Here is a 26148-nt window from a genome sequence, read left to right as displayed (position 1 = left end):
TTTCTAGCTAAGCAGACCCTGGTTTGATCAAGGGGAGAAATGACTGCAAAAGATTATATTGTAGTCCCTGTCTCTCAGCACTGTCTCTCTCTCTCTCTGCAGTGTTACCATTTCTGAGACCCAATATCCAGTGTTCATGGCAGTGTGTTGTGTTGGGCCGGCCTTCAGGCATCTGCGTCTTATGGCACCTACAGGCTATTGTTACTTGTATCATCTTAAAATGTAATGGGTCAGTTTACAAGTCGATGAATCCACTCAACAGACCCAAGTTTCTGTTACAAAACAACTGTTTGCTTCCAATCCTGCTGCACTCCAACTTGCAATCACATATCACACAGCTATTTGGTGCTTCCTGCAGTTGGCAGGAAGTCATATCTTTACCTCGATATTGCAAAGACATTCTTCTAGCTTGGTGACTACTTCAGAAAATTCTGGTCTTCCCTGTAAAAACAAAGAGAGAGGGGAAAGAAAGGGGGGAAAGCACATTTTGTGCTTTAAATAGAGGATCAGCTGAGAAAAGAAATTTTAGTTTTTAAAATGTGGATATCTGCATTTGAAAAAAAACTTGGCAAGGGAAGTTGATACGATATATAGATAATCCAGCTCATCCATATATGCCAATATACTTCTCATTTAAACTGTACAAAAGGAGGACTGATAACGGATTCTCTCCAATTCTCTTTCTTCTATAATCCTTACCATTGTCATGAGTATGCTTATAGGTACTATAATAATTGCAAGTTGAGCTTGTAATATGACCTTCTAACGGAAACATCAATTCCAGCACTTATGATTCTTATAGGACTTCCCAGTGTGTATCTTATCAGATATACACTTCAGGAGAGGACTTTTTAAACTCCTGGCCAGAAAGTGCTTGGGGTCAGCTCCCTGATCAATACGTGGATTGGCAGCAACTTTTTCCCTCCCTTGATTCATATATGGTCTCAATTTCTCTCAACAAAAATTGCCTTAAAAATGGTCACCTGACATGCACACAACTGTATCTTTTAAGAATTTTAGGGTAAGTCTATGTAGCTGTAACTCACATGAGCAGTCACAGTAATTCAGCACACATAAGCAAGGTTTCAGGATTTGTCTCTAAACCTTAACCTTGCTGAAATAATGAAAAAAAAGACAATTTGTAGGCTTAAATAGCTGTTTCTTTCCTGCAAAATATGAGAAGGATAATGACTAATCAAGAAAAATGTGATCAGTGCCATAGGCTTGGGAACTAATACCAATTTAGTAGAAGTACCATATGAGAAAAAAGTGATTTTATTAGTATCAGTGACTGAAGAAGAAGAATATTAAAAGGGCTGTAGCTATCCCATGCTAAGAGGCTGCTGTTTTACGTACTGTGAGATCTCCTGTAGAATGCATTCCCATCACAGAGTTCTGTTACACACTCCAACTGGTTGCTAGCAGTGAGAGTGCTGAGCTAGTGCAGTTTTGTTATAGTCATGCAGATCTCACAAATTGGAGACTCAATATTAAAACTTTATTAAATATTTTTCACCTGACTCAATTTTTTGCATAGGTAGAACAGGTTAAGTTCTTCCAAATACCCTGTCTCTACATGGAATCTGTTGTAGAAGCAGAAATGGGTTTTCTCAAAGACTCTTGTCGTCTTAGATTTGTCTCAGGAGCACTGAGAGGGCCCTTCTCTGGATGCTCCAGAACCTGATTGTGAGGTTATGCATGGCCTTCCCTTTGAATCTAGACCTATGCATTACATTAAACTGGTATGCAATTATGCTGTCTCTTTTTGTACTAGGTCCATCATCACAGCATCTGTGCTTTTTAGTTCTGTAAGAAACTCAGACAAATGCATATTCTACAGCATGTGAATAGGACCCAGTATCTTTATCTGTGAGAGACGATAACCCGAGTATGCATGCGGTTAACTCTGAGCACAAAGTTGTGTTCTCTAACTGGAAGGTTCTTGTGGGGCCTGTGCCTAAATATCTGACAGATGCATAGCTTTTTCATTCATAGTGTATGTGTATTAAAAAAGCAAAACAAAACAATGGAAATGGAAGATTCCAATCATAAATACTGCCCAATAGTTGTTGCTGAGACATAAATGCACCACGCTCACAACAAGTTAAAAATCCTACATCACATATGTTATTTGCCTGTGCAAATTTGCAATTGAATCTTGAATATGAAATGCTGATACTATGAAATACACACTCTTTATTTTTCTTCTAGGTACGTTACTACTTCTGCTTGCTATGGTGATTCACTTAATAACATCATGCCCCTCTTCATGCACGATATGCTTGGAAGATGTTACTCTGTGTCAAGGATTAACACACATGCTAGGTAACTATGACACTAAAAAGAATTGATATTTATCCCATAATCTGTATTGGCAGTTTCGTGACTCCATTGCTGAGAGGTAAACTTTTACAGAGCAAACCTTTCACATGCTAACTAAAGAGTGATAACATTGTTTTATTTCTCTTTGCCTTGCAGCCTCACTAAAACTATTCTAAGGCCTTCAGAAGTAATTGAAAACCTTTGTTACTGAGACTGGAGTCATTTCACGCAGCAAAAACACTTTTAAAAAAGAAATAGATCATTTTAATAAGTTTTGTCTACATTTTGTGCAAAGTTCAAGCCTGCCACTGGCTGATCGAGCTATCAATTGCCTCATAACCCTGCCATGCAATTCCACAGCATTAGTAAGATTAAGTGATGTACCAATGATACAGATTAATATCAAAGGGCTTTATAACTCTGAAAGAATGGTTTCTTTTTATTGGGACTAAATGAGCTGTGGAAATACTAACAAGATACGTGGCTCTATCTATTACACATTGCTTGCTTAAGTCAACACTTTAATACGATGCCTTATTAACAACTTTAAATAGAATGTGGCTTACATGCTGAAGAATAGTAACAGATACTTTATTACTACAAGCATAAAGTATCTATCCTACTACTGGCTCACAAATAGAAAGACATTAGCTACGTTAAGCTAGAAATACTAGTGACCATATAAAACTAAATAAAGATACTTTGCATTAAAGCACTTTTCATCTACAGTTCTCAAAAGGCCAGATTCAGATTGTCCTGGGAGCAGTTTCTACTTTGGTACAGCTACACCTACAGGTCAGGATCTTGTCACGAGAGGACAATTCTTGTCAGCATGGTTAGGCACCTTGTTGAGAGAGTTATGTGCCTCTGAAGGGCAATCCAGAACACAGTAAGCACTGCATTAGCCTAGAGTTAGCCAGCAGGAAATAATAGATACAGAGATGTGTCTATGCACACTGACAGATGTGCAGCTCCCTACTGTAAGTCGTGGCACTTCACAGGGCGCGCCATGAGTTACAGCATTACCCTGTTTGCTGTAAGAGACATTTGCTGTTGGGTCTGGGGGGCTGGAGGGATTGAGCTCCAGTTTGAAGCAGTTATGTGTCTGCAGCTGCTTTTCCATTGCCAGCCCACCTTTCCCCGCCCAGCTTCGGTGCTGTCTTCAGAATGGGAGGGCGGGGCGAGAGGGGAGGGAGCTCAATCTGGGGTTTGTCCCAGCACAGGCTGGGCAAATCCCAGGCAGAAGTCCCTCCCGTTCCTTTGCCCCCTCCCATTCTGAAGGCAGCATTGGGGGTTGTATCAGACAAGCCCTGTTCCCGGCGCATGCTGACAGATGTCAGTGAAGGCACGCTGCTTTGGAGTGTTCAGATTGTCAAGTGAAAGTGCTCTGCAGCCATGCACTTCTGTAAGGGCACAGCTGTAGCATGCTTTCAAGGGCCAATCACGCAACAAATGTAACTTCTGTCCGTGTCCTAAATTCCTGCCCCTCTTCAGAGCCTGGGCACTTAACTCAAAGCTGAATATCCATCCATATCATCTCAAGATCCAGAGTATCCAGAAGGCATTTTATGTGGCAGTGATGGTGCATCACTTTTTAAAAAAAATAAAAGCCTAGTGTTTAGCATGCTTGTCCAGACTGTGGGAAACAGGGATTTCAGGTCTTGCTCAGCTTGAAGGGATTCTAATATACAACTTCCCCTTTTCAGGAGAGTCCCCTAACCACCAGGCCATAGAAGAGACAGGGTAGGGGCACTCTGCAACCCTCCCTCTGTCCCATTACAGCTGGGCCATTGTGCCAGCAAGAGGGCAGGATTCATGGATCTAGAAGGAGAACAGGCAAGGGGGTGGGGGATATGGTTCTGCATTCCCTGCAATGAGGCGGGAACTCCTTTGGAGTGGGCAGGTCAGGATTCAGTCCCTGTTGCCACATCACAGGTTAGAAAACAGAAATATGCTTGGCAGCAAAGACTGGAAGCCAGGCTTCCCTGAATTGCCACCTCTAGCAACAGCTATGTTTCCAAGCAACCATGTGTGTGACATATTGTACAGAACTTTATATGCAGCACCGAGCACAGGGGGACTCTATCTGCTATAGTAATACTACCAGAAATATTTACCTTAATGCAGAAATGAGAACAGGCCACAAAAACAACACCTAAAGTTCTCCTCTTTTCACTGCCTTTTTATAATCTTAGAGGGGGCTTTCATTTACCAAATTTGCTACTGCTAAATGAGATGAGATAACTCCTGGGACTCCTCCTCTCCCCGTTATAAAACTGTCATAACTGGCGGGTGTTGGAGATGTGCTGCATTAATTCATTGTTATTTCACCTTTTTATCACCTTTTATCCAGAAGATAGTGTTATAACTCACCCTCAAGTAATTACTGCAGTAGCACTGAACATACTTTGAAGTCAAGAGTCTAGTTACCTTTTATCAGGGAGAGGAGTTTATTAAAAGCAACACATGTACGTTAGGGGTCTGTGCTCACCAGCATTAATGAGTCCCATGTGAAAATCCCCAGTGCAAACAGGGAAAAGACCTCCATCATGTTTATTACTTTTAGCCTCTGGCAGAGAATTCATATTGAAAAGTTGGGAAAACAAACAAATGAGCTAGGAGGGCAGATACACATTCATGTTTGTAAGTTGGTTCTGTAGCTCAAAAGCCAGTCTCTACCCAGGAGAGGCCCTTTTTAAGAGTAGCGGGGGGGAGGGGCGGGGGGGCTGCTGGGCAAAACACAGCATATTGGCAGAGCTGCATGTGGTGGACTTACACAGGGCTTTCCTGCACCCTGCCTCACTCTAAGTGCTGTTCGCTTCTCACTTGGAAGCAATGGAAATTTCATCCCCAAAATAACAACCACAATGATAATAATAAGCAATGCATTAACTTTGACATCTAGTGGAACAGATGGTTTTCAGTTTCTCAAACAAATATGTCACGTCGGAGTAAAGAAAGAAATCCAATATTCTGATGCATGCTTACATGAATAAACCAGCACTTAGTTGATCTGGGGGCTTGCATGAAAGCTCCCATTTTATCCGGGCAAGACAGAGATTGTGACGGGGAAGGGTGGGAAACAGCTGGAAGGGTGGCAGAACTTCCTTTGGCCCTGCCAGAGTGACGGTGACCCCTACAGAGTACGAAGCAAGGTGCTTCTTGGAAGTGTGATCAGACTTCAGGCTGCTCAGGCAGTGATTGGGGCCAAATGCACTTTTCCATCAGTACTTTCTCTCTCTGATGAAGGAACCTTGTTACAGTTACCTCCTTTGCCATGTCTAGAGTGCTGCACTATCCCGTACCTGCACCTTGAAACATTGTGGAAAATTATACGTATGCAGAATACTATGGCTAATTGATATATTGTGTTCCTGTGGGCACGTTGCGCCACTGCTCTGAGCATCAGTGGATTCCCAGGTGGAAGGCAACAGGGTTGGTGTTAAGCTATTTGCAGCTTCAAAAGCTGATTGTTGGAGAGCAGCCCAATATTCTCATGCGGTGATGCCATTATTGAGGCTTGCTAAAACTCCACTACTATAAGCATGGGTGAATCCAGGATTTTGAAAAGGGGAGTACAAGAGGTCTGCTGCAGCATCACATGTAGCATGACATACATTGTTCTCCAGTCAAAGAGAAACTAGAAGCTTTACTAAGAAGCTAGGGACCCAGAGCTCTATGATTCAGTACAAGATCACAGGAAAAACAAATATCAGTTTACTGGAAAGTTGGCTAATTTGCTAAACTGGATAAAAAAGCACAGCAAGGCAAAAAAAAAAAGTCAAAATTTACTGTTTCATTAGTCCAGTAATCATTGTGGTTAAATGTATGTCTTCATAAAACAAAATCTCAAGCACTTTAATAATGTCTCCAATACTTTCCATTTCTATATCTGAGTTAACATTACCACACCTGAGTTAAGGTTTTTAGCTTGAACTAAAAACAGTCTGCAGGGCTGTGAAACAGAAAAGTGACATGACCAGGAATGGCTAACAGACTGCAAAACAGTAGCAAAAAGGATAGTTGGAATAATGGAACATTAAAACCATTAACAAGGACAAAGGGTCACTGACCTATGGAATGAAGAGAGATTAGCAGGAACCAGGTAGATTGTAACAAACCATGAAATCAATTGACTGGCTCAGTCCTGCCTGAATAGAAATGTTGCTGCCCTCCCCTCAGGCAGTCGGTTTTAAAGTTTGGGTGGAGCAGGAATCAAAGTGGGTATAACTGCCGGCAATACGTTTCCCAGGAGGCACTGGCTACCCTGGTCCATGGCAGACTGGAGCTGCTAATCAGCCAACCAGCCTGAAAAGTCCAACTTTCCCTGCCAAATTTGTGGAGAGGCAAGCAGGCTGAAGGATTCTCTCTAAATCCTGCAAGACATTATATACATAAATATTTATGGATTTGTTGCAGTGGGATGTGTAGTCCTTGGCCTTCTATTATAATTTTATGAAAGGAACACCTATAGTGGAGTTTAAGCATCCAAATTAATAAAACATGAAGTATTTCCTTCAGACTGACCCTGTGTACTTGTTATAAGTAAAACAGGAACAGGCAGATAATGACCGATAGCCAGCATATATTTTCCTGTATATCATAGCACTATTTTATTTCATTTTACAGCTGTTCCCATAACCACAAAAGCTTTGATTGTCACCGATGGTAAAATCACTTCAATAGAAAGCTTCAACTTGTCTCTCCTGTTCAACCTAACCCTACTAGGACTAAGCAGCAACAGAATTACAGACATTAAAGAAGATGCTTTTAATGGGCTTAAAGATCTGAGGACTTTACTGCTAGATCAGAACCAACTATCAAGCTTTTCTATCACTGATAATACCTTCAGTGAACTTCAAAAGCTGCAAGTGCTGGTGCTAAGCAACAATGCTTTAAGCACCATTTATGGGACCTGGTTCAAAAATATGACAGGTCTTATCAGACTGCAGCTGAATGGGAATCAAATCACTAATCTTACAGAGGAGAGCTTTGGAAATAACCATCTCAACCACCTCAGGAGTCTGGATTTATCTAATAATTTCATAAGTAACATTCAGAAAAATGCTTTCCAAGGTTTACCTCAGCTGCAAGAACTGGATCTTTCCCGAAACAGGATGGCACTTATTCCGGTCGCCTTTTCTCCGCTCACTCAGCTAATTCTTCTGAACTTAGATGAGAATCAGTGGACCTGCACATGCCAGCTCTGTGACTTGGCCACCTTCTTAAGGAGCTACAGGAATTCTTCAACCAGGCTGCTTGAAAATGCCAACAACCTGCACTGCAGGGCTCCCAGAAACCCAGCAGTTCTCAGTGTGCTTGACGTAACTGAGGCCAACTGTGAACCTGAAGCTGAAAACATCACTGCTATGCTAAGAAACAAGACCACAAACTTCTACGAGCGGGATACCGCTCTGGTAGCTGTGTTTTGCTGTATAGGTAATGTATTTTCTGGATCTCTGCTCTTTTGAGTATATAAAATCTCTCTCTCATGCATTTTGTTTCATTGCATAAAAATACAGGCTATTTTTTGTTTTTTGTCTAAAGTTAAGAGCCCACACTTGTAGTTACCTTCCTAACTAAGCAGCCCGATATCCCAGAGCTCTCAGCACAATAATATTCCCCAGAAAAGGTTCAGGTAGTTCACACAGATTCACAGGAGTTTGGGGTAGCTGTCTGACTTTAGGTACTGGCTTTTGAAATTAGACCAGGACCTGAAAGTTTGTGGTGATATTCATCCATCTGGGAAGAAAGCTTTTTTTTCTCCCCTGGAATTTTTTTTGACAATTTTAATGTAAATTTTAATGTCAAATGTCTAATTTTTCTGTGTAAGGGGGGAAAAAATCAAGTTTTTTATTGAAAGCAGTCAAACAAGTCTCTTTCCAGTAAAATACTATTGGCTTCCCATTTTCCCCATCTAAAAATAAAAATAGGGACATGGAGGCAGTCCCCAAACATTTTACCTCAGTTTAAATTCACATTTCTGTACAAATGAAGCCTCTTCAAGGGCAATTTTTGATTTAGTGTGGTGCTCAGTGTTGATTCTGCACGCAGTTTCTGTCACAAGATGGTTCAGCAGAGTGATCTGGTTGCAGCGGTTCTCTCTCCTCCATCAAACTCTACATAAGGCTAAACAGCAGTGCTTCCAACCCCATCTTCCCTTTGCAATGAAGGAAGACTTGTGCCTGGCATATGACCCAATTTCCATGTAGCTGGAAGGTGCTGTCCTGTGTATACACAGTTTTTTTCTTATAGTCTTCTAAAATCTAGCCTGCAGCCATACCATTGCCTGATGGCATACCAGCTTGGGCTGTGCTCTCCTTTGATTTCACAAGCTAAGGTTAGGTTAGGTGTAGTGACTCCTCGGACAGGGAACTGCAGGGAAAAAGGAAAAGGCAGCTTGGCAGGTGTCCAAATCCCCTCTCTCTGAGCAGGAATGAAACCCATGCCCTCACTTAAAGACACAAGCTGCTTGAGAAAGTTATGGAATCTCTTTCTTAGGAGGTTTTCAAGAGGCTGGATAGATGCTTCTATTCAGGATGGTTTAGCAAATCCTGCATCTGTGAAAGGGCTGGACTACATGACCCTCAAAATTTCTTCCAACAGCAAAACAAAACCAACACAGAACCTAAAACACAACACTTCTTTAAAATGTACCCACTAGTGTAATTCCCCTCCTGTGTCAGAGAAGCAGGACCAGCTATTTCAAGCCTCACTCCAGCACTCAGCTGTTGCATCTTTGTGGCGGGAAGGATATTGTGGTCTAGTCCTTCCTCTAAGACAAGACCAGTAGTGAAATTGGGCCACAGCTTAATAACTTCTCATAAGGCTTGTCTACACAGCAGCCTTTAGCTCATACTATGTTTGGCTGCTGCTTACTCAAATGTCCTACGATTACACAACATAGTTCTTAGTACATGTTAGCTGAGGAAACAGTGCATATTCTATATTCCTGTTTGAAGTGGGAGCAATGCAGTGTGTATTAAGTTGAGATATACTAATACACGTGTGTGGCTGCACGTGTATTGCATGCCATCTACACTACTTTGCACCAGGCATGATTGACTCGTCTGTATACTTTCTATTGCTCTGGAGCCCAAGCAACTGGATTTAACCTCCTTGTGTACATTTTGGCAGGTAGCTGGGATCTGTCGTTCCTGGATGCAACACATAGGGCTGTGTGAAATTTCAGCAGCAGTTTCATTTTGGAGGTGTTTTGGCCTGTTTCAGCACCCAAAACACCCAATCTGAAACATCTCCAAAATGAAACCATCCAAAATGTTTAAAAAATGTGTCGGATATTTCGGAAAGTTTTGGAGGCACCCCCCCCGGGAATAGTCCAGCACAGACCCACAGCCCTCTTTTTAAAGTGCCAGGAGGCTGGGATTGGGTGAGGGTTGGGGCTGGGCAGGGCAGCCATGGGGGCTTCCCCCACGGCTTCCCCCACCCGGGGAGAGGCAGGCCCAGCTGGAGGAGCCACGAGAAGGCCTGCAGCTGCCCGGCTGTGCCTGTCTTTCCCCAGCTGATCCAAATCTCCGAATCAGTGCCGAAACAGCATCAAAACTCTTAAACAGATTTGGCCGAATTGAAACAGAACAGTGATCCGAAACACCGAAAAGAATCACTGTTCCCCGAAACAGCCAAACCTGAAACCGAAACAAAACATAGCCATTTCGCGCAGCCCTATATAGCTGATATTGCTGCACTGAGATACTGTGTATACTTTCTGCATCGTCTTTGCCTCCACAGTGAGATGAAGGCTCATAAATCCTCATAAAGCATCCCAATGCAGACAGACATTTTGAGGCCATCATGAAAGAGATGGCTGATGTAGGTCACAACAAGGTTGCTATGCAATGTCTGGTAAAAAATAAGGATCTGGCTTATTGTAAGAGGATCTCAAAGAATCAAACTAGGCTCTTGGCAATTGTTATGCCACCTGTCAATATTATGAGGAGCCGTACAGGATATTCTTACAGGCACTGTTTGTGATAAACGTTGAGACAGCCAATGACTGTAGTGACTCTGTGACCAAGATGGAGCCAACTGAAAGCCAGGACCTCTTTATCATGCAAGAGACCAAGGAGGCTGCTAGAGCACTGAGAACATCTTGAAGTGAATGTGGATACCCAGCGTTCAAGCCCTGTGATCAACCAACTTCCTAGGCATGCAGATACCTGCCCTGCCAGCCCTGAAGATTTATCCTTAGAAACAACTGGTATTACATGCTGTGCTATATAACAGACATTTATAACAGACATCTTTGTTTTGCATGGATGGAGGTGAGCTAGTAGCCTTTTGGCATTCTCCCATCTCTCACTCCTGCATAGTCAAAATGACACCAGAGTGGGATTGCTTTAAAATCATAATCTTACTAGGCACCTACAGGTCTGTTTCTGGGTGGCTGGGCCACAGCCCAACTAGCCACTGACCACCTCTTTCTTTTTCCCAGATTTGTGTTTCTTGTTTTGTGTTGAACAAATGCCTTTTCTGTATGCTCAGAGTGGGTGACTGAGCTCAGGGTCCAGTTAACAACAACATTGCATCAGTTACTGGGAAATTAATAATTTACTCTACTTCAAGAACACACCCCCAAACCCCCTTTGAACTCTCCCAGCTCCCACTCCTGGCTCTAGTTCTCCCTTTGATGCACCAACTCAAAAAGAAAACTTTACCACAAAAAGGAATGGACCTTGTAGCTACTGAGGGCATTGCAAGCTAGGAACTAAGCCATTTATGAAGCACATTTCAAACTATTCCAAGACAGAATGGAATACAAAGCGTTCTGCATGCATTTTCAAAGAATAGTATTTCAGGGATTTTCTTTCCACACAAAAGTTATAATTGATGCACGTGCAAATACACACAGATAGTAAGGCACTAAAATCACAAGCACCCCATGTGCTGAAAAGTAATTAAAACTGTCCATGTCTTCACAGTGTAGCAAAATGGAATTGTTAGGGCAGGAAATGTGCTATCACTTCAGAGCTGCCTTGTTGCCTGTCCCAGGACAGGTAGATGCACCTCTCCAGTCATTCAGAACTCCAAGCAGGACAATACTGGTGGGCAAATGTTATTAGTAACCTACATCCATCCAAACCAACTGGTTTTGCCCCCTTCTAGCCCTGGCCTGAAAACTTGCTCACCAAAAGACTCCTAAAGTGAAAACAGAAATACCAACCTGATGCCATGCCCTTGAAATCCCTGCTTGGCACTGCAATCTTATGACATGCAAAACAACAATACAGTGCAAAACCCTCCAGAGCAACAGTCTATTATGATCTGCCATTTACCATGGCTATATGGAAAGGGATGACAGCACCAGATTCTCAAGGTACATGGGAAAAAAGATGGAAAATGGCCTCCCATTCTTGGGAGATTTTGAAGAAGGTAAGAGGTCCATGGCTGAAATGTCAGAATCAAGGGGGAAAAATCCATTTGATGTCATGAAAGTGGGAAAAAAGCAATAATTTATTTTCTTGCCTTCTCCAAGGATCTGCATCCGAGTGGACCACACATTCAAAACCCCCCCCCAGAAAACAACCAATTAGAAACTGCACAATATCTACTTATCTGAAGAGGAAAAATTAAAAAACCCATCAGAAGAAATATTTGATGAACTTCTAGAAGCTGGGCTAAGAGAGGCAGTTCTTAAGGTGGTTTCTCAGGGTTAGGAAAGAGACGTAATGAGAAGCAGCTAAGGAGCTGCCAAGGAAAGGTCTATCCATGATGAGAGAGCTAGGCAGGTACAGCCTTGTATAACCCAGAAGAAAAGGATAGGGAAGGGCAGAAGCTGCTTATGGAAACGATGAATAGACACGCTCCCAACTCAGCCAAGCTCCTTCTTCCTTAGCACAACACAACAGTTTTAAGCAGCTCCAGTGTTCAAGAGGAGGGCAGATAAGTAGCTATACCTGCTGTACGATAGGTATTTCCCATGCTTCTGGGCTTTTCTGGTTGCCACACAAGGCTAGGAATTTTTCCCCCTCCTATTGCTACATGCATCAGGGTTTGTTTCCCCACCGTTTTGCTTCATTTTTTGTTTTCCCTCCCCTCCCACACCCTTCCTCAGAAGCAATGGGTGTTGGCTGCAGTCAAGGCTGGGATTGTTACTGGGATGAGCCAGTGCTAATGCTGGGACCCTGAGGTTCCTGTCTGGAGGGTCTTACCTCTCCGCTCTGGGTCAGACTGATTGCCGTATCTGGGATCAGGAACAAATTTTTCCCCTGGCCAGACTGGGATGGTCTGCGGGAGGCTTTGCCTGCCTCTGTAGTGAGAGGCATGGCCCTATTTGGATCTCTTAAGAGTATTTTAACACATCAGGACATTAGCCACCTGCCTTACCTGTAACAAGTTAGGATGGTTGTGTAACAGGGTCATCTGTATAGTTTTAGCAATAGGTTAGATAAGGATGTGTATCGGATGGTTTGGATAGGGATGATCCTGCCTTGGGCAGAGGGTTGGGCTACATGACCTCCAGAGGTCCTTTGTAGTCCTACTTTCCTTTGATCCTGCCAACTCCAAAATATTCTTACACTGTGAATCAGCTCTTTCCTAAAGGGCATCAAAGGCTTCAGTTCCTAGCTCCTCCCCACTGCTCAACTCAAACATACGATTCCTGCCATTGCATCCGTCCCTCCATGGTGACTAAGTGGAACCCACTTACAGCAACAGCTTGTTGCTAGCTGAAATGCTCAAGGCTACACGAACTGACATTTCAAACTGTGCTATTTGTGTTGCCCTTTCTGAAGGTTTGGCTTTCTTTTCTTGCTATACGTGTGAATCCACATACCTGTACCTTTGGTTTTTTTATAAACAACAAAAGAGTTTTATTCATATGTCACAATTTTTTCGCAATAAAATTGAATCCAGGAATTTTTCAATGAAAACCACACAAACTTTGTATTACAAATAGGTTCTGTAAGAGGAAACTTTGTAAATTAAATGTAAGAAAAAGTTAAACAAAACCTGACTGCTATGACAGCATGGTCCCCACACCTACATTTCTAAAAAAAATCTATGAAAAGTTTCACAAAACATAATGAAAAGCATATGTTCACTAAAATTAAAAAAAAAAAAATTTATATATATATATGCATGCATGCGAGCATGCGCACACACACACACACAAACACACACACACATACACACACACACACACACACACATATTCTCTCAAATTCTTCATCTGACCACATGCCCTTGATGACTGTCTTTTCAGAGTTGGCATTATGCTGCCTTAAAAGTCTCTTAACCTCCGTCTCCCTGGTGAGGGATTCTTGCATTCACAGATGTTGTACAATATACAGCATACAGTTGGAATTCAAGACAGGTATTGATAGCAAGCTCTAGCATATTCATGAGACAGAGTTGTCTCCCCTTCAGTCTCCCCACTGTCATCTTGTATCTGCTTGGGCAATAGTTAACAATTCTTTTCTATAGTCCAGCTGTCCACTGAAAGGCTTCATCTGTCAGGGTAGCAAAGAATTAGCAGAGTCTCCCAGCATAACAGGGAATGGCAGTGCCATTAATGTCCAAAGTGATGGTTGACAGAACAAAATTACCTTTTTTCTTTTCAAGACAAACAGCATGAGGTCCCAAAAATCCTAGCATCAGAACACCTCCTGGCTCACTCTCCTCTGTTTTTAGTCAGCCAATCAGCCTTGATACTCTACCAGGCTTTGAAGTACAATGCAGAAATACCCCTTTCTATGTGTGACCTTAGAGGCAAGAGCTGTCAACAGTTCCCCAAGGATAAGTAAGTCTTAGTTAGTGATGACAGTATCACTTCTCGACAGTATCACCCACCTTCACCTCACCAACCTCAATCGTTAGTAGGCCTTCACTGAACAGATTAAGTGTTGATTGGTAGATATCAGGAGCCACACGTTTCCATGTGCCACTGGCTACTGTCTTTTGAATGGTGCAAGTAACTTTCATTTTGGTGTGTTGATGCTGTAACGATGGGGGCAAACTCTGTGCAGAGCTTCAAAAAAGTGCCCTTTGTCATGCTGAAGCTCAATAGGTGATGTTAGTCATGTTGCATTTGCTTAATGAGTCTAGGAACATAGAGCAAAGCTGATGCAAGAAAACATCCTCCAGAAGCACCTGCTCTACATCCTCCTCCTTCTTCTTCACCTGCACCATCATGTCCTTCTGATCCTCATCACTAGCTTGCCTGAAGCTGCAGAACAGCTGGCGTTGCTGACAGAACTGCAAACCCTGCTCAGCAGCCCAGTCAGTGGCCAGAACAGCTGAAGCCATATGGCAGCAAGACGCCAAAGGCACTGCAAACTACTGTATATTTGCAATGGCCTGCACTGGGGGATAGACTACTGGGTTTTTTTTCTTACTCGTTGGGAAAAGTGTGAAAATGGCACCAGTAATTGGAAAGCAATGGATCATGGGATGAGAATGGAATCATGAGATGGAATCATGAGAATTTTTGAGTTTGACCAAAAATGCCAAGCAAAACTGCTTTAATTTCTAGCTGACTTCTGACATACACTCCCCATACTGCTGAAAGAAATATCTGCAGTACATACCACCTCACAGTGGGTGTAGACCTAGATGTGTGCTCACTGTGTTGTGTGTTTAATGCAGAGGAAATGCCTGCCATACAGAAATAATGAGTAAGACTGGATAAGAGCAAGTTGGCTGTGACTATAGCACATTATTATTATGTGAGGACTCCTCACTTATCAAAGTGAATGTAGGTATGTTTTGTGCATGCCTCAGTTTCCCCATCTTTCTCTATGCTGCTATATACTAGGATTGAATAGGTTAACTTCTACTTTGGACTATGGGGGAGTGAAATAAAGATTTTTTTCAGGCATCTGTATAGAATGGGCCATCAGGAATTGAATGGAGTCATCCATTTAAGGGAAGAACAACCTTGGCAATGACAATGGAAGTCCCAACAACTGCAGAACAGCTTTTACTAATGGATTGCATTGAAGGCCTTCCTTCCCAGCACCAGAACCATGGCTGCTTCAGCTGCGATAGACAACAGGGACCTGGAACCTGTTTAGCACATGCAAATGCAAGTGATCTACCCGACTAAAATCTGGACTCTTCTGAACTAGGACAGAAAAAGGGTGGGAGGTAACTTCACCTCCTATTAAATGATTACTCATGCTTTACAAAACATATTTGTTTGATTGTGTTTCTCTTTCTCTTTAACAAAATCCTATTTTAGCGAACCCTGGGACAAGCTACTTGTAAATGAGGAAAATATATTCACTTCAAACAGGCCCATGGTATAATTTCATAGCATTATAGCAGGAAGGGCCTTCCAATGGCCATCCAGTCCAACCCCCTGTGTGAGACAGGACCATCTCTATCCAAACCATCTTATATAAATCCACAGTCTAGCCTATTAGCAAAATTACACGATCAACCTTGACACAACTACAAGATATAACCCCCTAAAAAAAGGACTTTTTCCAGATTTCCACTTGAATGCTCAAGCCAGTGTTATCTGAGCTTGTTAGGAGGAATTCCTAGAACCTGAACCCTGGACCTCATTGCTGGAGCATGGCTTACAATAGGTAAAAAGCTTGTTTTCTCCAGCTCAGTGTGCAGGAGGCTGTCCTGCATAGACAAGCCCTGAATAGCAGTTTCCAGTATAGACTTTTATATGTGACTTATTTGCCCATTCTAGACCATTTATTGTTTCTAATTGTTTAGAATTTCATTTGGAAGAGTTTATCCAAAGCTTCCTGCATTTTGGGGTCAATGGCATTTCAAACTGAGCTTTCTAGAATCAGGGGAGGCAATCTGGACTTTCTAGACTTGACAACTCCCCTGAATTGGGGTAATCATAGTATAGAAAGGATAGATTCTCAGCTCTGTCCCCTATCAGTACAAATTACTTCGCTTCTTGAATAAATTTCTACAGAAAATGTTGTATGAAATACTGTCTTGGAAAGATAGAATAATCCAAGTAAAATGTTCAGCGTTTAATTGGACATTTCTTTCCTTATACATTTTGAAAACCTCATGAAGCAAGAAAGCTACTATAGAAACTTTAATTTATTACATTCTTACCTGTATGATTTATATATTTATTTATGTTATTATGTCTTTGACAAACCTTGTATTTATTACAGGAGCCGTTGGTCTCACATGCCTAATTTTAGCTCTCTTTAAATGGAAGCTTCAAAAAGGCAAAGCAAATGAACACGTATCCGAAAACTGCTGTTGCAGAACTCTAGATGAATCCCAGTGTGGTCATGAGCCAAGAAATTACCTCACTATGGGATACTGTAACTGCCACTTAACTCAGGAAAATGAAATAAAGGTCATGTCCATTGTGGGATCTAGCAGGGAAATGCCACTTTTACAGGAAAACAGGCATCACGAAACAGAAAACTCTATGTCCATAGGCCTAGATACATCACTTCAGAGCATTCAAAGAGAGAATGAACATCAGAAGAGTGGCTTATCTGTGTGTTTTAAGTGCAGACTGATGGAGTCATGTCCTCAAGAGTTTTATGGGAATATGCCTATGAATAATGAAGCAGTTACCCTGACAAAAGATTTCCACAGAAGAGATAGTAAACCAAGCAGTCTTGAGCAGTGGGAAGATCTACAGACTACAGTATTGCATGACCTTTCAAAAATCAATCATGGTGAGTTTTCCTTCAGTTGAAAGTACTGCAGGGCAGAAAAATACAAATGAAAAGTAAATATTCTGGACCTGATTCACCATCATCATGCACTTTTTACCACAATTTATTACTTGAGTAAACTAATACATTATATTGTCTGTGCAAAGGCATAAGTGACTATGAAAAGGTCAGAAAATGAAGAATCTGACTCGAATAACAGATTTTAACATTGAGAAAAGACCATGCCTTGCATTGACAAATATGAAATGAGGGTTATGCTATAGATAAGGTGACCATAAATCCTGGCTGGGCTGGGGAAGTCCTGGATTCTGTCGGCCAGTCCCATCTGATTGGTAAAAAGTCCTGGGCCAAAGTTCAGTGGGAGGCAGAGTGGCATGGTGTACCAAGCAGGTGGGTGGTTAGGCATTGCTGCTGCTGTCTGGGAGCAAGACGGGTGGTCTGGACCTCGCATGTGCAGGCGGAGTGATGCCTGCTCCAGTCTGCTCGCATTACTCCCATACAGCAGCAGCAGTGCCTGACTGCCCACCTGGCTGGTGCAACATGCCACTTTTCTGAGCCGCCAGATTCCGGCCTGGGACTTTTGAGTAACTGTCTGGGACTGGCCTACAGAATCCAGGACTGTCCCAGCCAAACCAAGATGTATGGTCACCCTAACTATAGGACATTTAGCTATCTTACTTAAGGACACTGAAAAAGTAGACTGCTTCGACCTAAAGTAGGACACCAAGTTTTCCCATCCTGTCCCTCATCCTTCTAAAGCCAATGACTTTTTGTTAAGAGCAAACTTGCCTTAAAAAAAAATCTTGGAATAGCAATTATGTTATTGAGCATACTGGCATTTGACTAGGTCCAATTATAGGATGTCTGCCTTTAAAATAACTCTTTATTATGGTACTGTCAAGGTCTCCAAATGCTCTCTCACCTGTGGATAAGAGCCTTGATTTGTATCATCATTCAGGACACAAAATTTTGTCTCAGGAAATCAAGTCCATGTAGATATCTCCCTTCATGTGTTTTGTTCTCTCTCTTCTTCCTTTTTCTGCTTCCTCTGGATAAGGTACCTTCCCTATCCCATCATGGGATTATCTTCTTTCAAATCCCTTAAGGCTAGGGATAGACATTACACATAAACCAGTTTAAGTGATCAGAAACTGGTTTAAACCTTTAACAGAACATATGTTCAGTTCACATAAAGTGCTTGAATGCTAGTGCATTAACCCAGCTCTCCACAAAACACGATGCTAGCTTAGATGGGCAGATGGTCTACCCATAAGGGTGTATGGGGACAGATGCAAAGTGGGGAAAAGCCTGGGATGGTGCAGGCAGACCTCCCTACACATAGCATCCTGCTGGGGCCTGGCCACTCCCCCTTTCAGGTCAGCACTCTGAAAGGGAAGGGAGGGCTGCTCTAGCACCCCTCCCACCCCTGCTTCTAGCCTGAGTCACTGCAGGCATGTGCCTGCATTTCCTTAGCCCAGAGGTAATGTCTATATGGTTATAAACCACTTCAGGCTAGCTAGGTTAGACCATCCTGCAAAGACTGAATCAGTTCAGGCTCAGGCTTTTTAAATGTCTGTCCCTAGCCTAAGAAAACTCCCCTCTTTCAGGAAGCTTCATTAACATTAAATCAAAACTAAATATTCTCAATCTTCCTTGCACAGCCATTTCACACCTTTTTCTGAATTTCATACAAAACAAAGCACAACATTAACAGCCAGCACTAACCATTGACACGAAGGAACACAATCTAATTAATGTGAGGAAAATTAGGGTGTAAATTTACTATTCTGTGATAATTTCCCATTCTGCACTTCTATCTCATAGTAAAAACAAGATTTACCCCAGTAAAAATGGGTTAAGTTACCTTGCATTTATGATGGGTAAAAGCATCACCCATCATAGATGGTGAAATACCTAACAAGCTGTGAGTTCACATCCTGGAATACTTTATGGTAATTTATTTGTGTTCTCCTACTAATAAGTTATAAACTGTTCAGGCAGGGAATTTTTTTAAATTCTGTGTTTATACAACGTCTAGCTGAATGGAGTCCTGACCCATGACTCAGACTTTCAGATGCTACCGCAACACAAACAACAAAAAATAGCCCCGCACAATAAAAATAAACCATAGGTTTTTTAAAAAAAAATCACATTATGGGGATTATGAATGCCAGCTGGAATTTGCATGAACTCCAGAATATAGATCAGCCCTTGAATGCTATAGTACATTAACCAAGCTCTCCACAAAACACCATGCTGGCTTAGATGGGCATATGGTCTACCCATAAGGGTGTATGGGGACAGATGCAAAGGAAGGAAACACTTAAATTATTCCTTTGGGTCTTTGACTAATTCTGTAAAAAATGGGTACTTCTTAAATGGAGATTGCCATATGCTCCTCAGTATCTCCCTCCTCACATAGACCCTAAATTCCTTTCAATATAGTTAATGATTTTTAAATGCAAGAGGCAAGGATTTTTGTGGGAGATACCTTTTATTAAATCAACAATATAGCTGGGAGGGATAGTGAAAACCTTTCAGGTATGTAGTACCTTTCCTCAGATCTCACATTTTTCCTGGACCATCATGGCTACAATGTCACCCCAACGCTACCACTTTTTAAAGAAATCCTTGGAAATTGTTTACTCATGCTGTTTCTAGGTACTCCAGTATGGCATATAGCACTCAGTATTTGAAAGATCCTATTATGAGAGTTCATATCCAGAAATGTATGAGTGTAGTTCCTAACCAGAGATGTTACCATAATATATGTATTTCACACTTCTTATTTATTTTCCTTCTTTATAATAGAGATTGATTTTCTGGAGCTAACAGGTTGTTCTGTAAGTACAACATATGTATTAAAAGAATATATTTTGTTAAGTGACCCCTTATTTGAAAACAGGAGAGAGGTTCCAAAGATAAAATTTCTGCAGACAGCAGGCTGAATTCTGATCGGTCAGGGTGGGCAAAATGCAGCCCGTGGGCCAGATGCGGCCTGACAAGCCATTCTATCTGGCCTGCAGCGCCCCTAAAAGATTTAGTAAATTAATATTTATCTGCCCCTGGCTGCCTGTCATGCGGCCCTCAATGGCTTGCCAAACTCAATAAGTGGCCCTCCGCACAAAATAATTGCCCAGCCCTGTGATAGGCAATCAGTTAATGGAAGAATCACCTTCTCAGAACCTCACAAAGTTTGAGGATAATAAAAATTAGAGGCTCTGCCTCACCTTGGTAAGTAAATTATATACCAGTAAATATTCCCACTGACATGAATTTAACTATTGCTGGAAGAAGAGGTTTGCAGTCTGGTGCCAGCTCAGGTAAAACTTTTTCATAGCCATCATTTGCTATGGATTCTTTGCTGACTTGAGAGATGAATGTACACAACTTGCTTTCACTCTAGATACTAGAGGTAGTACTTTTAAAAAATGGAACTCAAATGCCTAAGCCTCATTTTTAAAAGTAAAGCATTCTGGTAATTGATAAAGCATTTAAGCAGGTAACTCCCATCAACTCCAATTAAAATGTAGACCTTGAAAAATCCAGCACTTAGTAGAATCCAAGTCCCACTGACTTTTAAATACACTGCTACCCATGTCATTTCTGAAAATGGGACTTTAGCCTTTTTGAAAATTCTCCTACAGAGGTTTCCTTTGAAGCCAAAGTCACAATGTGACAGGTCATATCGTTGTCGCAAGGCGTGCGCTGGCAAGATCAATGAGGAAAAACATGTACTCAAGGCGTATCTACACGAGGCATTTACTGCGGAGCTGCCCAAATTCTCTCTGCAGTAAAGTCTCAGTGTCTACATGTGCAGCTCTATTGGGCCACAGGAAACTAATAAACTCTACAGCAGGTTAGTACTTGTAAATAAAAGTACAGTCTTGCTGCACAGTTTTTTCATGAGCAGCAACACGTGTAGACACTGACAGGGCTGGCTAGGGCACAAGGGTGCTTCAGTGCGGCAGCTGCCTGTCATCTAGCCCCACACTGAAGCACCCTTATACCCCAGCTACCCCTCTGCAGCACATCAAGCTGGGTCAGAGCAGCCCCAGGCTGGCAGGCTGACTCCCCAGATCCCTTGCCAGCCAGGGCTGCTCTGATCCAGTTTGGTCCTGGGTGCATGTGTAAATGCAGCACCTGTGAGCAATACACTCTGGAGTAATATGCGCCAGAGTTCATTGTGTCACATTAATTTCCTGTGTAGATGCTCCCACAGTCATGTAAAAAAAAGCTAAATACAGAGCAAAACCATGTAGAAGAAGGTAGAGTACCTATCTCCAGATTTGATTATTCAACTAAAACAGCTATCGTGAAACAAAGACTTACCAAGAGTTTTTTTTCCTCCTTAGCTCCATTATTCCTAGGGATTCCCCTGCAGATCACTTTGTGTCCTTGATTCCCATTCTACGAGCACTGGAGAGACACTCACCTCTGTTATTGTGAGGCAGAGTTTAAGGAATCCACCTGCTACGAGTCACCATGCTCTGCCCACTAGACAGGAGGATGAGTCATTAGAAGAGCCTGAATTCCTATGCTCAACTTGTTTTTGATCCTACTTTCCTGGCAAAATGGTCTTAAGGATAGATTCTTATGAATATGAGCCCTCAATGTGAAGGTGCAGCTAGTAAAGTGAGCAAAAAGCTGGCTTGCATCCATAGATGCTTCTCAAGCAAATCCTGGGACGTCATTCTCCCATTGTACTCAGCCTTGGTGAGGCCGCAGCTGGAGTACTGCGTCCAGTTTTGGGCTCCACAATTCAAAAAGGATGTGGAGAAGCTTGAGAGAGTGCAGAGAAGAGCCACGCGCATGATCAGAGGTCAGGAAAACAGACCTTACGACGACAGGCTGAGAGCCATGGGGCTCCTTAGCCTGGAAAAGCGCAGGCTCAGGGGTGATCTGATGGCCACCTATAAGGTTATTGGGGTGTTCACCAGTTTCTGGGGGAATGTTTGTTCACCAGAGCGCCCCAAGGGATGACAAGGTTGAACGGTTATAAACTACTGCGAGACCGTTTCAGGCTGGACATAAGGAAGAATTTCTTTACTGTCCAAGCCCCCAAGGTCTGGAACGGCTTACAATTGGAGGTGGTTCAAACACCTACTTTGAACGCCTTCAAGAGAAAATGGAATGCTTATCTTGCTGGGATCCTGTGACCCCAGCTGACTTCTTGCCCCTGGGGCGGGGGGCTGGACTCAATGATCCTCTGGGGTCCATCAAGCCTGAATGTCTATGAAATCTATGAAATATATTTTTAGGAAAGATAGGTTCTTATGAAGATATAGCTGACACTATAACCAATTAAATGCAACTAAAATGTAAGAGAAAATGTAAGAGTCTTACCCAGATTGGACTGAGATGCTAGCTAAATCACTTGATCCCAGCTGACTTCCTGCCTATGGCAGGGGTGGGGAGAGGGAGGGGTTGGACTCAATGATCTCACGGGGTCCCTTCCAGCCCCGAATGTCTATGAATCTGTAAAACAGTTGGTGCTGTGCCACATGCAGGAAAAGCCTTTTTGGCTCTCTTTCTCAATACGCTTTCCAAACAGCTGCTTGTACTACATTCCAGCATTTGTTTTGAGCAGACACCAGGAATGACACATTTAACAGAAGACGTGCAATCCCTGCATCCTTGGCCCCAGAGAAACTCGAACGGCATTTAACAAATGAATTGCGGCAATCTCCATCAAAACCAGCAGACAGCTTCAAACTTCTCAGTCTAAGACATTTTATTACAAGCTCATCATCACTACCCAACACGCCAGTCAACTCAAAGGAGTGTTGTGTTCAAAAGACATTACAAAGTCATAGATCACAACACAGTGATCAATGTGAATTGCTAGAAAGAAGCACAAATAGTTCTCTGCAGCCAGGCAACCCCCTTATCTGTAAATATGTGGACTGTGATGAATTGCAGAGTTATATGAAAGAAAAGAAAGAAAGTCATAGGGGAAAATTAAAGTTGGAGAAAGAGCAAATCAAAGGTAGTAGCAGAATAGTGGAAAGTGGCTTTATGAGTGATGAAGAGATACCATTATCACCAGGTGTCAAGAAAAGATGTATACCAAAGAACGTTAGTTTTTATGTACCTGACCTGGCAAGAGTAAACAGGTTGGATGCGATGACAATGGACTCAGATGAGGCAGAATTCCATAAGAAACAAATGCAAAAGAGTATTCAAAGAAACCAAACTATCATTTTGAAAAACAGAGGTCACAATACTTCAGAAGCAAGAAGTGCAGACAGCATATTGTCTTGTCATCCAAGGATTTTTGGAAATGAAAGCTGGTTAAGGGAAAATGAAACCTCTCAGAAATGCAAAATGAGGCACAAAGGACAAGACTTCTTGACTGTAAAATTGAATTTACTTCCCTTTAAAAAAGTGAGAATCTACCCAGCTAAAACACCTTTTAGTGAAAAATCACAACAAAAATCCAGTCGTCAACCCAAACAACTGCCAAATGAAACTGAGAAGAAAACATCACCAAATTCGAAAGAATTCAAAAGGACAGAAGGAAAAACAAACTGCACATCCTCTTCTGTCACAAAAGAACAGCCAGGTACCGGGGAGAAGAGGGTCACGGCTGCTCTGCAATTCCCTGAGAAACAGCTGTCAGATGGAAGGAAAAATGCTGAAAGTGCCACTACTATAATAAATAATGATGCAGCAGAGTTTCCCAAGGAAAGCTGCAGCTGTCCACTAGTGAATGTTTTTCAACCTTTCAGGAATATTCCTTATGCGGGAAATACTAAAGGTGTCCCTTCATACTGCTGTACAGAAGCTATAACATATAACAGCAATTCACCTCCACCCTCACTGCATGAGTTGACAAGAATTGTTACTCCTCTATTTCTGGAACCACAGAATTCACAAAATCGACAGAGTGGTGTTTCCAAATCCCTATACTCTTGGGAGGAAAATGGTGATGATATGACAGAATTTCCTGTGTTGCATATGCACCAAAATTCAAAGATGACTGCAGCTCTAGCTCTCACTATTCAAAGAGGAGTTGCAAATAACACGGAGGAAAAAATTCCCAACAATGCATCTGATACAGAATTAGATTCACACATGGACGATCCAGTTCAAAACACTAGCCAAAGCCGAATGGGAAGCCAAGAAGCACAAAGCCAAGATGAAACCTTAATGAAAGAAAGATTGGAAAGTCCTGAAAGGACTGAAGAAAGTGACTCGCCAGGAGAAAATCTCCTTGCTGAAGGATCTCAGAATGAGCTTGTTCTATCCCAGATTCCACCAGATTACAATATCGTTTCAACAGAACCATATCTTGTTCCCAGCCAAAGTGGCACAATGTCTCTAAATGGCACAAATAGTTTGCGTCCATTTTCTCAAGCCAATGGGCATTTAACTGGTAGAAGTAAAGAAGGGACTGGCAATAGAAATGACCTGCACAACACTGATAACATGGAAGACGATGGGATGAAAACAGAACAGAGAGAAAATGAAAAGCCACCCAGTGACAATGAATCACTCTTTACAATGTTAATCCCAGAGACCCAGCTGAATTCTGCTGGCCCAACAGAATATATCCTGCAAGTTTTGGATGATGTGAATGGTGAAAAAGGCAAAACATATCATGGAAACACTGTCAAAGTATCTGTTATGTCTAATACATCTAGTATTACCACTTCCTTTGAAACTGAAAATATTTTACCAGGTAGTAACATTAATCTTCAACTTAACAATAGCAGCCACATGGAGAATGTGCACAATACAAAAGATTTACAAAATAATCAACTTAATGAAGGAAACAATGTACTTGATGAAGATGAAATGCCAGTGGAAGAACAAAAAAAGCCTTCTTTTTTTACCAGTTAAAAGATACTAGGTTCGAGACAGAAAATTAGGTACCTTTAATTCCTAGCAGAACAAATGCAGCTGAAAACTCTGCTCCAAAAACTATACCATGCGCACCATCTGTTGAATATGCTAATATGTCACCTTTAGAGCCAGAACAAAGTAAGTGAGGAAAATAACTCAAATAATTATCACTTTCCTGTTTTGCTGTTTTCAGAACTACAAACAGTCCTAGCCTTTCTGAAAATCATCATCATTATTGTGGTAGAAAATTCTAACAAGTCAATGAACACAAAGCCGTATTTAATTGAATCCATGGAAAAAACTGGAAGACAAGTCAACTAGAGACATTTTACGCAATTATATGAACACTGTTTTGGGGAAAATAGTAAGTCAAAAAGCAAACATGTATTTGGCACTGTAAGAGCAACCAAACGGCACAATTCAGGGCATAAACAAGAGAAAGCAGGGAAATGTTAACTGACCAGCGCTCCACTCGATGTTTATGATCTGGAATATACAAGTGCAGATTTCAGTCAATGTACAGTACTCCATTTATGACAACTATAAATGCTGCTGCTGCCTACAGTGTACAACTTGCATTATTTAAAACATTTCTGTGCTCCATTTATTACTGTCCTTGCTTGATAGATAATGTCATTTTTTTCTTTTACCTGTAACTATTAAATTTGATTTTAAATTCACTTAGCTCTTTAGGATTTCTGGTCTCTGTACAAACTGTAAGAGTTTATAAACCGATGAAATTGTTTGGGGGTGGGCGGAGGGGAGAAGAGTAGGCGAGAATGAAATTTGACCCAGTCATTAAAGCAACTGATTCTGTATACGAAGCCTAGTGATTTATTGTTAACCACTAGGTGGAGGTGTTTGATTCAATCATTGCAGAATCACCAAGTAATTAGCTAGTGTAGTTGTGTAAACACCATGGTTTTGTATAAAAAACGGTTTGAGCAAATCCAAGAGACTTTCATCTCTTCATTGTTATTAACTAAAGGTTTTGAAAAATAAATATCTCATTAACATATCAACTTCTAGGATTGGTCTCTTGGGCTAGGCAATATATTATCACTTGGTTTTAGCAATCCTTTTTACAAGAGGAGAGAAATGCATTCCTTTGAGAGCAAGAAACAAAATGAAAAGTAAATATATGTTTATGACAATGACATTTCAGGAATGTACAGAAGAAAAAAAATCTCAGCCTAGGCTGTATTGGGTTAAGATAAGTGGAAAGCATTAAGAAGCCTCAAGTACTGGAAGCAAGGCCAAAAATAAGTCCCAAATAATTGGGCTTATTTTTGGAGGAAGACACTTTAATTGTTCCCCTTTTCCTTCAGAGATACCTTCAGAGATA

General features: G+C 41.8%; 2 protein-coding genes across 5 annotated transcripts in view; one reads left to right on the top strand and one right to left on the bottom strand.

The window, feature by feature from the left end:
- The window catches only part of LOC149863589 (serine/threonine-protein kinase TNNI3K), a 212003-nt gene that overhangs the window by 30649 nt on the left and 155206 nt on the right, over positions 1-26148 (bottom strand). For 3 of the 4 annotated variants that reach the window (XM_090046885.1, XM_090046881.1, XM_090046883.1), the window contains one exon: positions 382-441. The exons of the other annotated variant lie outside the window; for it this stretch is intronic. In XM_090046885.1, the coding sequence (XP_089903011.1) occupies positions 382-441 (60 nt within the window). The remainder of the gene's footprint in view (positions 1-381; positions 442-26148) is intronic. 4 annotated transcript variants of the gene reach the window in all.
- Positions 2304-25124, top strand: LRRC53 (leucine rich repeat containing 53). Its single transcript, XM_090048390.1, is given in 6 exon segments — positions 2304-2325; positions 6952-7761; positions 16434-16955; positions 22546-24792; positions 24795-24941; positions 24997-25124. Coding segments are annotated over 6 exon segments (3861 nt in total). The 5' UTR covers positions 2304-2318.

This window comes from Crocodylus siamensis, chromosome 5, assembly GCF_052110815.1.
Source record: "Crocodylus siamensis isolate JL-2025a chromosome 5, ASM5211081v1, whole genome shotgun sequence".
Taxonomy (NCBI): domain Eukaryota; kingdom Metazoa; phylum Chordata; order Crocodylia; family Crocodylidae; genus Crocodylus; species Crocodylus siamensis.
The sequence above is the reverse complement of the archived record's forward strand: the minus strand, read 5'-3'. Positions and strand labels throughout refer to the sequence as shown.